The sequence below is a fragment of the Gopherus flavomarginatus genome, chromosome 1 (genome assembly GCF_025201925.1).
Source record: "Gopherus flavomarginatus isolate rGopFla2 chromosome 1, rGopFla2.mat.asm, whole genome shotgun sequence".
NCBI lineage: Eukaryota > Metazoa > Chordata > Testudines > Testudinidae > Gopherus > Gopherus flavomarginatus.
The window spans coordinates 378,502,845-378,516,060 of NC_066617.1; the positions used below are offsets into that span (position 1 = coordinate 378,502,845).

The window sequence follows — 13,216 nt, forward strand, 5'->3', positions numbered from 1 at the left end:
TAATTGGTCAGTTCATAACTCTGGTGTTCATAATTCTAAGGTTCTACTGTCAATGCTGTTTAACATCTTGACAGCTAATGGTCTTGGAAGTATTTTATCACCGTATGTGATGAGTACCTCATACTGCTTCTTTCCAAATGCAGAAAAACCATATTTCTCAAACGCATCTACCTTTTCTGAAACAACGAGTTTCCTTTCTCCATCTCATAATGGCCCAATAAGTTTTCTAGGATTTATTTTGTTCTTAATATAGTTAAGAACCTCCTTTTTGTTATCCTTAGCCCTGCGAAGCATGAATTTTTCCCAGATATCTTTAATTTCCCATATCAGTTTTTATAACTTCTGATTTGTATTGATTTCTATCTTTTTTTTTCTTTTTCCCATGTATTATATATGAATTTTCCCCATTCTAATTGCTACCTGCCCTTTCCCACTGAACTTGCTTTTTAGCCAAATTTGTCCACACTCTAGACTGGGGAATCATGGCTTTTTGTCTTGAAGAAGTCACAATTTTCAATCCCATTTTTCTGTCTAAATATTTCCTCCCAATAAGTTTTGCTGATAATTGGCCTCAGCTTTGGAGAATTAGTCCTTTTGAAGAACTAAATATCTATAAATATTACTGGTTGGGAACTGTTCTTTGTTTGTCAATTTGAATTTAATCAGTGTCATCCTTCATTTTTCTCTCCTGTATTATATTCCCTCTTCTTTGTCCCTTCTCTAATCTAAACAGTCCCACTTTTCAGTCTTTTGGCATATGGCAGCCTCCCTCATTGTCACAGCCTGTCTTAGAAATCCCCTTTCTGTCTGCGGCATCCTTAATAGAGACTGGGTGACCAAAACTGAGCGCACATCCAGAGCAGGGTTCTCCATCGCATTCCTTCAGATATCCTCCTGAGGTCCCTTCCAACCCTGATATTCTATGATTACACCTCAGATATCCAAGCACTGTCTTTAGCCACTGCTGTGAATGAGCAGGTGTTTCTGTGGAGTTGGTATCAATGATGCCCAGGTCCTTTCCCTGAGGTGTGTTCTAGTTGGGTTGTTTGCCCCTGGCACGTCTTGGAAAAGGTCTGGTCTTTTCTCACTCTCAGATCTCCCTAAGCATGTGCACGCAGTTTCTCATATTAACTTTGTCTCTCCATCCAGGAATTTGTCCTGCGACGAACATCATAGACTCTGGGCACATACAGGAAGTCAGGGGAACATACAGTATATACAGGAGACACGGTTCTGCCTCAGAGTTGGACATCTTCTCCCCTACTCCATGTCAGATTCCAACAAAACAGACTTCACCAACCCCTCCACCTTCATCCTGCTGGGCATTCCTGGCCTGGAGGCCGCCCATGTCTGGATCTCTATCCCCTTCTGCACCATGTACATCATAGACATCTTGGGGAACTTCACCATCCTGTTCATTGTGAGGACAGAGCCAAGCCTCCATGTCCCCATGTACTTTTTCCTCTGCATGCTGGCCGTCACCGACCTGGTCCTTTCTTCATCCATTGTACCGAAAACATTGAGTATCTTCTGGTTCAATTCCAGGGAGATCGATTTCAGTGCATGCCTCACCCAGATGTACTTCATTCACTGCTTCGCAGTGATAGAGTCTGGGATCTTTGTGGCCATGGCTTTTGATCGCTATGTGGCCATCTGCCATGCCCTGAGACATTCCAGCATCCTGACAAACCCTGTTGTGGCCAAGATCAGCCTGGCCGTGGGGCTGCGTGGTGGTATGCTCGTAATGCCACATCCCTTCCTGGTGAGGTCACGGCCATATTGCAGAACCAACATCATCCCCCACACACTCTGTGAGCACATGGCCGTGGTGAAGCTGGCTTGTTCCAACACTCGCATCAGTAGTTACTATGGCCTCTTTGTGGTATTCTGCGTGCTTGGTCTGGATGTGTTTTTTATCGCTGTTTCCTATATCCAGATCCTCAGGGCCATCTTCAACCTCCCCACAAAGGATGCCCGACTCAAGACCTTTGGAACCTGTGCCTCCCACCTCTGTGCCATCTTAGCCTTTTATGTCTCAACGATCTTCTCCTCTCTCACATACCGGTTTGGCCACAATGTGCCCCTGCATTTCCATGTTCTTATTGCCAACGTGTACCTCCTGGTGCCCCCCATGCTAAACCCCATCATCTACGGGGTGAGAACCAAACAGATCTGGGACAGACTGCTCCAGCAGTCTTTACTTATAAAGAGACCTAAAAGTTTTCTTCTGGTTCTCTAGCTTTCAGACCGCGCTCTGTGCAGAGCTGTCTGGAGAAATGGTCCCGGGCCCTCTTCCCTGAATCCCTGACTAGTATCTGGACCACTGAAGCACTGTCCCCCACCCCACCTCTTCCCTGAAGCCCCGCCTCTTTCTCTGCCTATTCCCTCTGGGCCCTGGCCCTTTTGCTCACTTCTCCCCGCCATCTGTCACTCACTGAATCATCTCCACCTCCCTCCTCCCCTCAGCTGACCAATCTGATCTCCTTCTTTGAGAAGGTGACGGATTACTTAGATAAAGGAAATGCGGTAGATATAATTTACCTAGATTTCAGTAAGGCGTTTGACACGGTTCCGCACGGGGAGCTGTTAGTTAAATTGGAAAAGCTGGGAGTGAATATGAAAGTTGTAAGGTGGATAAGGAACTGGTTAAAGGGGAGACTCCAGAGGGTCGTATTGAAAGGTGAACTGTCGGACTGGAAGGAGGTCACCAGTGGAGTCCCTCAAGGATCGGTTTTGGGACCGATCTTATTTAACCTTTTTATTACTGACCTTGGCACAAAGAGCGGGAATGTGCTAATAAAGTTCGCGGATGACACGAAGCTGGGGGGTATTGCTAACACGGGGAAGGACAGGGATACTATTCAAGAAGATCTGAACCACCTTGTAAACTGGAGTAATAGAAATAGGATGAAATACAATAGTGAAAAGTGCAAGGTCATGCATTTAGGAACTAATAATAATAATTTTGGATATACGTTGGGGGCGCATCAGTTGGAAGCGACGGAGGAAGAGAAGGACCTTGGGGTACTGGTTGATAGCAGGATGACTATGAGTCGCCAATGTGATACGGCTGTTAAAAAAGCAAATGCGATTTTGGGATGCATCAGGCGGGGTATTTCCTGCAAGGATAAGGAGGTGTTAGTACCGTTGTATACGGCGTTGGTGAGACCCCATCTGGAATACTGTGTGCAGTTCTGGTGTCCCATGTTCAAGAAGGATGAATTCAAACTGGAACAGGTTCAGAGACGGGCTACGAGGATGATCCGAGGAATGGAAAAACTGCCTTATGAAAGGAGACTCAAAGAGCTTGGCTTGTTTAGCCTGGCCAAAAGAAGGCTGAGGGGGGATATGCTCGCCCTATATAAATATATCAAGGGGGTTAACGTTAGGGAGGGAGAGGAATTATTTAAGTTTAGTACTAATGTAGCCACGAGGACGAATGGGTATAAACTGGATATTAGGAAGTTTAGACTTGAAATTAGACGAAGGTTTCTGACCATTAGGGGAGTGAAGTTCTGGAATAGCCTTCCGAGGGAAGTAGTAGGGGCAAAAGACTTTCCTGGCTTTAAGACAAAGCTTGATAAGTATATGGAGGGGATGTTATGATAGGATCGTTAATTTGGGCAATTGATCTTGAATTACCACCAGACAGGTCTTCTCAATGGTCTGCGGGGAGATGTTGCATGCGATGGGTACTGAGTTGCTGCGGAGAACTCCTTCTTGGGTGCTGGCTGGTGACTCTTGCCCACATGCTCAGGGTTTAGCTGATCGCCATATTTGGGGTCGGGAAGGAATTTTCCTCCAGGGCGGATTGGCAGGTGCCCTGGAGGTTTTTCGCCTTCCCCTGCAGCGTGGGGCACGGGTCGCTTGCTGGTGGTGTCTCTGCAGCTTGAGGTCTTCAAACCATTTTTGAGGATTTCAATAACTTGGTCCTGGGATAGGGGTTGTACAAAATTGGATGGGTGGGGTTCTGTGGCCTGCCTTGTGCAGGAGGTCAGACTAGATGATCAGATTGGTCCCTTCTGACCTATGAGTCTATGAGTCTATGAGCTGGGCTCCCTCTGCTCCTGCACTGGGAAGGAAGCAGTAAGTGTAACGAGCAAGCAGCACTGGGGCTGACAGGCCAGTCAGGAGGAGAGAGGGAAGCCAAGAAGCTGCGAAAAGAGCTGGGTGTTGGGAGCAGGGTTGTGTGGCCGATGATCGAGATTGTTCATTGTACAGCTTGTGGGCCCTAAGGCTGAGCTACAAAGTCCTGAGGGCAGAGACCCTTGTGTGGCTTATTTCCTTAGCTTTCAGCTCCCTTTTGTTCCTCCTGTTGATGGGCCTGTAGCTGGCAGGGTCCCTGCAATGGATGTGGGCCTCTGGGGCAGGGCCAGGGATCAGTTTTGAAGCTAGGTGGACAACAGCTGAGAGGTGGAAGGAGAAGCCCCTGCACTGGCTGGGAAGGCAGGATGCTGAGAATAGGACGGGGTGGCTTTGGTCATTCACAGGGAGGGAGATCCATGGTGCACGCCCCATTAACCAGCTATTTACACATGGACACTGCACCTTATCTGGAACTTCAGTATGTGTAGGAAGAGAGCCTGAGACATAAGCCCTTGTGTCAGAGGCCTGCGTGAAGCATGACCTGCTCACAAAATCTTGCAAAAACATGGATGATATTGGAGAAATACACATTCTTAAGATGTGCCAGTCGCAGAGTACTCACACAAACACATCTTGATATTTAAAAAAAAAAAAAGAGGTACCAGAACATCCCAATATCAAGGATGGTATAAAAACATTCTCAGAGGATAACAGGAGCACACTGAGACCTCCTCGGAGATAAGGTCAGGATGACAGCCTGTAATAGAGATGTTTTAATCAAACATGTACATGATGATGGGTGATCATTAGCCATGTCAGGGGACAGTAACTAACTTGTTTGTATGGGGTATAAAGATGTCTCGCAGAGGGAGTATCTTTGTCTGGCCTAGGGAGGAACAGAAATTCCTGCCATTCACTTGTGATGGGCATACATGTATTAGTGATCTCATATAGTCTGCGAGGTTCTGGTACCATGCTCTGTTGACAATAAAGCTGACTTTCTGCCTTCATCCCTTAAAGGACCTGGTGATCATTGGATGGCTCATGTGAGGTCTGCTGTGCCAGCTGTCTACTCAGGGTTGGGATGGCACACAGCGGGAACACATGCATGCAGTCAGTACAAGTTACCCAGAGGCTGAAGCTGAACGGTGAGGCTGAGTCTAACATTTGCTCTGCGTGATGCTTTTAATCATGAAATGCAGAAGCTTTTTAATGCTTGGGCAAGGATAGGGATGGTGTCCATGGCCTCTGTTTGCAAGGAGCTGGGAATGGGCAACAGGGGATGGATCACTTGATGATTCTCTGTACGGTTCATTTCTTCTGGGGCACCTGGCACTGGCCACTCTCAGAAGACAGGATACGGGGCTAGACCTACTACATTTCCTTTCCACCCTGGGAAAACTGATTTCCGTCATTAGCCCTCTCCCACTAGGCTGCAAGGACCCTGCTCTCTGTCACGTCCTCCAGTTTTGCCAGCAGGGTAGCTTCAAGTGCTGCCGGCGGCACACGATGGAGAAACGCTCGAGAGGTACTTTTTGGTCCCCTACCAGGGGGCTTAGTACCAGGTACACTATTCCTCAAGGGAGGCCCGGTGCTACCTCTGCCAGGTGATGGGGCATGTCCAGGGGGAGAGCCCCAGGCCCTGCATGGAGTAGCATCTGGAACTCCCAAGCCCCAGCAGGCTGCTGGCTCCATCATCGCCAGTGACCCTTGTTGCCTAACATCCATAGTTGCCCTTCCTCCTTCCCTGCCTACCACTGCTCCTGCTTGGGTGCAGGGGGCAGTCCTACCTGCATGCCCAGATGAGCACGTGGCCCCGCCTTTGCTGTGTGGAGCACAGGTGTCAGCTATCCACCAACCCCTGGTGGACCACAAATTCATCGATCCAGAGGCCCAAGCAATGGTGCAACCCTTTAAGGCCAACTCTTAACTTGCCTACAGTCAAGTTGATGTCCAGTACAAGGGCTGGTCAGGAATATGGACTTTTGCAATCTATGATGATTATCCCATTCCTATGCTGCAGGGGGAAGACTTATCCAACTATGTGGGGCTAACAAAAAGAGTAGAGATGGTCACCCGCAGCCAGGCTAAACAGGCCTCCACACCTAACTCTATTCCTGAGCCTCCTACAGGGACCGAGTACGAGGTGGTGGAGCTCAATCCCAGACCAGAGACTGTGGCAGCAGTTGTACATACAGTTCCTGGAACCCAGTCAGAACCAGTCCAAGGATTGGAACTGGTGGAGCAGTCAGCACCAGAGCCCGGGCTTGCAACCTCACCAGAGTCAGGGCAGCCAGCACCAAGGGGAGTCACAGAGCCTGCAGCAGCAGCAGCTAAACCGACACAAGAAGCTTAACAAAAGCCTGAAATACAACCTAGTGCACCAGCAAAGAGCAGTTCACAGTCAACATAAACACTCGCATCACCTGCATTGCTTCCAGTGGGACCAAACCCAAGTCCACAACCCAGCGAGGAACTAATGTCTCCAGAATCAAGGGAGCAGTGCCAGGCAGAGCAGGAAGCGGATAAAAGCCTCACGGGAACTTGGACAGTGACACGGAGCAACCCACCACCTCTCAGTTCTTCCAATACATCCAGGTTTGTTGTGGAAGGGGAACTCTTATACAAGAAAACCCTTTCTGATGGGGCTCAAGGAGGACTGACATCCCCAGAGACAGTTGGTCGTTCCAGCTAAGTATGGGGAAAAGCTCTTGAGCTTAGCCCATGATCACCCTAGTGGTCATTCTGGGGTGAACAGGACCAAAGACCATTTTGGGAGGTCATTTCACTGGGAGGGGCTGGGCAAGGATATTTCTACCTATGTCCAGTCTTGTGAGGTGTTCCAGAGGGTGGGAAAGCACCAAGACCAGATCAAGGCCCCTATCCAGCCACACCTCATAATTGAGGTTCCATTTCAGCGTCTAGCTGTGGATGTTCTGTGTCCTTGCCATAAGAAGATACCCAGGGGAAAGCACTACCTACTGACCTGCATGGATTTTCCCACCCAATGGCTGGAAGCAGTAGCTCTAAGCAACACCAGGGCTAAAAACGTGAGCCAGGCATTGGCAGAGATTTTTGCCAGGGTAAGAGTTAACTTCCTGGCAGGGACAATAAAAAGTCTTTGGGAGGCTCATGGGGTGAACCACTTGGTTGCCACCTCTTACCACCATTAAACAAATGGCCTAGTGGAGAAATATAATGGGACTTTGGGGGCCATGATATGTAGATCCATGAATAGCACTCCAATGATTGAGAGCCAGTGTTACAGCAGTTACTCTTTGCCTACAGGACTGTACCATATCCCAGTCTGAGGTTTTCACACTTTGAACTTGTTTATGGCCATCACGTTAAGGGGCCATTACAGTTGGTGAAGCATCAATGGGAGGAGGTTACATCTGCTCCAGAAATTAACATTTTGTTCTTGGAGTATGTCAACACTACGAAACTAGGTCAATTTTATAGAAGTCAATTTTTAAAAATCGATTTCTATACAGTCGATCGTGTATGTCCACACTAAGCACATTAAGTTGGTGGAGTGCATCCTCACTACCGTGGATAGAATCAACTTACAGATCAGTGCACTATGGGTAGCTATCGCACAGTTCCCACAGACTCCACCACCTACTTGAATTCTGGGTTAAATTCCCAGTGCCTGATGGGGCAAAAACATTGCCACGATTGCTTTTGGGTACATGTCATCAATCACTCCTCCCTCTGTGAAAGCAACGGAAGACAATCATTTTGCGCCAGATATCAGGTTGAATAGAAGAGCACAGCAAGGCACGCTGCGCATCCTGAGAGGCTTTGAAAACCAGTTTCATGACTGCCCAGGCTTTGGTGTGACAGTTGTGTGTCTTTATCCTTGATGCAAACCTGCCCCTGTCAAGGTTCCTTCCCCACTCTGAACTTTAGGGTACAGATGTGGGAACCTGCATGGACACTTCTAAGCTTAATTACCAGCTTAGATCTGGTATCACTGCCACCATCCAGATCCTTTGTCTGGAACACCCCCTTTCCTCCCAAAACCTTCCCCTCCCAGGGTAGCCTTGAGAGACTTTTTCAGCAAGTCCCTGGTGAACACCGATCCAGCCCTTTGGATTTTAACATGAGGAGAATTTAACCATCCCTCCTCATTTCCCCCACCAATTCCTAGTGAGTGCAGATCCAATCCCCTTGGATCTAAAAACTAGGAAAAATCAATCAGGTATTAAGAAAAAGGCTTTTAATTAAAGAAAAGAAAGGTAAAAGAAAACCCTCTAGGAGAGATTAGCATACCAGTTACTCTCATAGACAACAGATTCAAAACACACAGGATGTTCCCCTGGGCACAAATTTAGTTACATAAAAAATACCCAAATACTCAATTTTGATAATTCCCATAATGGTACCAAGACAAGTTACAAAGAAAATAAACATAAACCAATTTATCCCTTTCTAAAATTTACTACTCTGATAAGAGGCTGGTTCCTTGATCTTTTTCACTCTGACTGAAACTGAAACTGAAACTCTCAACAAAGGAAAAACTTCCCTCCTTCCTTTTGAAACATTTTGTTCCCCATTAGTTCATCTGGTCCGGTGTCAGCTAGGCTAGGTGAACTTCTTTACCCTTTACAGGTAAAAGAGGCATTAACTGTTAACTATCTGTTTATGACACACACCCCAAATCTCAGACAGTGTTGAACCACACTGGCCGTGATTTCTTCCTAGAACCTTAGAATAAATAAATTAATAAAAGACATGCACCTTTACATATACTACTAATTATGTAAAACTACAAGATTTTTTACATTTCAAGGACAATTTTAACCAGTTAACTCTGGGAAACTTTCACGAGAGAGTGCATCAGCTACTTTATTAGAACCTCCTGAAATGTGTTGAATTTTAAAATTAAAATCTTGGAGAGCTAAACTCCATTGAAGAAGTTTTTTGTTGTTTCCCTTGGCAGTATGAAGCCACTTTAGTGCAGCACGATCAGTTTGTAGCTGGAAACACCATTCCCAAACATATGGGCGTAGCTTGTCCAGGGCATACACAATGGCGTAGCATTCTTTTTCACTGATTGACCAGTGGCTTTCCCTCTCAGACAGTTTCTTGCTGAGAAACACGACAGGATGGAATTCTTGATCCAGTCCTTCCTGCACTAAAACTGCTCCTACACCACGCTCAGATGCATCTGTGGTTACTAGGAATGATTTGTCAAAGTCTGGGGCCCTTAGCACAGGGTCAGACATGAGTGTCGCCTTAAGCTGGGTAAAGGCCTTTTGACACTCATCAGTCCACTGAACTGCATTTGGCTGGGTCTTTTTGGTCAGGTTTGTTAGTGGGGCAGCGATTTGGCTGCAGTGTGGTACAAATCGCCTGTAATATCCGGCCAGGCCTAAGAAGGATTGGACCTGTTTCTTTGACTTTGGGACAGGCCACTTTTGGATAGCAACCACCTTGGCCTGTAGGGGATTTATCGTTCCTTGACCCAACAGGTGTCCCAGGTAAGTCACTCTGTTTTGGCCTATTTGACAGTTTTTGGCCTTAACAGTTAGTTCTGCCTGCCTGATGCGCTCAAAGACTTTTTCCAGGTGCTTCAGGTGTTCTGCCCATGAATCAGAAAAAATGGCCACATCGTCGAGGTAGGCAACTGCAGATTCTCCCAATGCTGCTAGGAGACTATCTACAAGTCTTCGGAAGGTGGTGGGTGCATTTTGCAGCCTGAAAGGAAGCACATTAAATTCATGCACCCCTGCACGGGTGATGAAGGCTGACCTTTCCTTGGCGGGTTCATCTAGCGGTACTTGCCAGTACCCCTTGGTTAAGTCTATTGTAGAGATGAACTGGGCATGTCCCAATTTCTCCAATAGCTCATTGGTGCGTGGCATTGGATAGTTGTCGGGACGAGTTACAGCATTTAGCTTACGGTAGACGACGCAAAAGCATATTTCGCCATCTGGTTTGGGAACTAGAACCACTGGAGATGCCCATGCACTGTTAGAGGGGAGGATTATACCCATCTGTAGGATGCTTTGGATCTCCCGGTCTATAGCAGCTTGGGCCTGAGGAGACATCCGGTAGGGTGGGGTTCTAATGGGTGAGCATTACCTGTGTCAATGGAGTGCTATGCCCGTTTGGTCCGTCATGGGGCAGCTGAGAACACTGGTGCGAAGCTAGTGCACAGCTCCTTGATCTGCTGTCACTGAAGACGTCCAAGGGTGGCGGAGAGGTTCACTTCTTCCACGCCACCATCACTTTTTCCTTCGTAGAAGACACGTTTAGGCCACTTAGCGTTATCTCCTCCCTGGGCTGTAAACTGACAAACCTTTAATTCTCTAGAATAAAAGGGCTTTAGAGAATTAACATGGTACACTTTAGGCTTTGAGATCGAGGTGGGGAGTGCTATGAGATACTTAACAGCTCCCAGGCGCTCTTGAACCGTGAATGGCCCTTCCCATGACGCTTCCATCTTATGGGCCTGTAGTGCCTTTAAGACCATAACGTGGTCCCCTACTTTGAAGGAGTATCAGAAGGGTAGCCGTGTTAGTCTGGATCTGTAAAAGCAGCAAAGAATCCTGTGGCACCTTATAGACTAACAGACGTTTTGGAGAATGAGCTTTCGTGGGTGAATGTACATGCATCTGACAAAGTGGGTATTCACCCACAAAAGCTCATGCCCCAAAACGTCTGTTAGTCTATAAGGTGCTACAGGATTCTTTGCTGCTTCTACTTTGAAGGAACACTCTCTGGTATGTTTATCATACCAGGCTTTTTGCTCTTCTTGAGCATCCTTTAGGTTTTCTTTAGCAAGGACTAAAGAGTGTTGTAAGGTGCTTTGTAGGTTGCTTACAAAGTCTAGAATGTTAGTTCCTGGAGAAGGCATAAACCCCTCCCATTGCTGCTTCACCAACTGTATTGGCCCCTTAATCTCGTGGCCATACACAAGTTCAAACGGTGAAAACCCTAAACTGGGATGTAGTACAGCCCTGTAGGCAAAAAGCAACTGCTGCAACGCTAAGTCCCAATCATTGGAGTGTTCATTTACGAATTTACATATCATGGCCCCCAAAATTCCATTAAACCTTTCCACCAGGCCATTGGTTTGATGGTGGTAAGGGGTGGCAACCAAGTGATTCACCCCATGAGCTTCCCGCAGGTTTTTCATGGTGCCTGCCAGGAAATTAGTTCCTGAATCTGTAAGGATGTTGGAGAGCCAAACTACTCTGGGAAAAATGTCTGCTAAGGCCTGGCACACAGTGTTAGCCCTGGTGTTGCTTAGAGCTACTGCTTCCAGCCATCGGGTAGCAAAATCCATGAAAGTCAGTATGTACTGTTTTCCTCTGGGGGTCTTTCTTGGGAAAGCACCCAGAATATCCACAGCTACTCGCTGAAATGAGACCTCTATTATGAGGAGTGGCTGGAGAGGGGCTTTGATTTGGTCTTGGGGGTTTCCCACTCGTTGGCACACCTCACAAGACCGGACATAATTAGCAACGTCCTTGCCCATTCCCTCCCAGTGGAAAGACTTCCCCAACCGGTCCTTGGTTCTGTTCACCCCGGAATGATCACTGGGATGATCATGGGATAAGCTCAAGAGCTTTACCCGGTACTTAGTCGGAACCACCAACTGTCTTTGAGGATGCCAGTCTTCCTGGTGTCCACCAGAAAGAGTCTCCTTGTATAAAAGTCCTTGTTCTACAAGAAACCAGGATCGGTTAGAAGAGCTGAGAGGCAGTTGGGTGCTCCGTGCCACCACCCAAGCTTTCTGAAGGCTGTCATCTGCTTCCTGCTCAGTCTGGAACTCTTCCCTTGAGGCTGGAGACATCAGTTCCTCCTTGGACTGTGGCCTTGGGCTTGGTCCCTCTGGAAGCGACGTAGGTGATGGGGTTGTTTTCGTTGATTGTGAACCGCTCTCCGCTGGTGCACTATGTGATATTTCAGCCTCTGGCTGAGCCTCTTGGGTAGGGTTGTCTGCTGCTTCTGACAGTTCAGTCCCGCTGGTGCCCTCTAGCGTTGGAGTTGTAGTTGGGTTTGCAAGCGCTGGAGTCAGTGCTGGCAATGGTTCTGGTGCTGGTGGCTTTGCCAGTTCTGGTTCTGGAACTGGATTCACTATGGTTGTAGCATTCATAGGTAGAAGATCTGGTTCCACCACCTCTGTCTGGGTCTCTGGTAACACATACGGGGCCCTGGTGGGCGGCTCAGGAACAGAAATGGGTGTGGAAGCTTGCTTGGCCTGGCTGCGTGTGACCATTCCCACCCTCTTGGCCAGCTTCACATGGTTGGCCAAGTCTTCCCCCAGTAGCATGGGGATGAGATAATTGTCATAGACTGCAAAAGTCCACATTCCTGACCAGCCCTTGTATTGGACAGGCAACTCAGCTGTAGGCAAGTTTAAAGATTTTGACAAGAATGGGTGAATTGTCACTTGGCCTCTGGATTGATGAATTTGGGGTCCACTAAGGATTGGTGGATAGCTGACACTTGTGCCCCCGTGTCTCTCCATGCGATAACCTTCTTTCCACCCATTCTCAAGGTTTCCCTTTGCTCCGAGGGTATTTGAGAGGCATCTGGGCCTGGGGATCTTTGGTGTGATTGTGGTGTAATGAACTGTAATCGGTTGGGGTTCTTGGGGCAGTGGGCCTTTATATGTCCCAGTTCATTACATTTAAAACATCGCCCAGCTGACTGGTCACTGGGCTGGTGGATTGCTGGAGACTGGTGAGGTGGGACAATAAGGTGTCTGAGGCTTTCCCTGGGTTGTAGGTGGGGCCTTGGGTTGCCCCTGGTGATAGGGTTTAGTTTCGGTTTGCCCCCTCTGATATTCACTCCAACTGCTAGTAGGTTTTTTCTTTTCTGCCACTTCCACCCATCTGGCTTCAATCTCCCCCGCTTCGGTTACAGTTTTGGGCTTCCCATCTAGGATGTACCTATCTATTTCCTCAGGAGCACCCTGTAAGAACTGCTCCATTTGCATTAGGAAGGACAGCTCTTCTAGAGATTTAGCACTTGCTCCTGATATCCAGGCATCCCAATTCTTTCCAATGTGGTAGGCATGTCGGGTGAATGACACATCTGGTTTCCACCTTAGGGCTCTGAACCGCCGACGGGCATGCTCAGGTGTTAGCTCCATTCTGATTCTGGCCTTGTT

General features: G+C 47.7%; 1 protein-coding gene across 1 annotated transcript; it reads left to right on the forward strand.

The window, feature by feature from the left end:
- Window positions 1-1,222: 1,222 nt before the first annotated feature.
- LOC127038136 (olfactory receptor 52R1-like) lies at window positions 1,223-10,736 on the forward strand (the record flags this gene model as incomplete). Its single annotated transcript, XM_050930619.1, has 2 exons — window positions 1,223-2,187; window positions 10,718-10,736. Coding segments are annotated over exons 1-2 (939 nt in total), but the record flags the coding sequence as incomplete, so codon positions are not given.
- Between the last annotated feature and the right edge of the window lie 2,480 nt (window positions 10,737-13,216).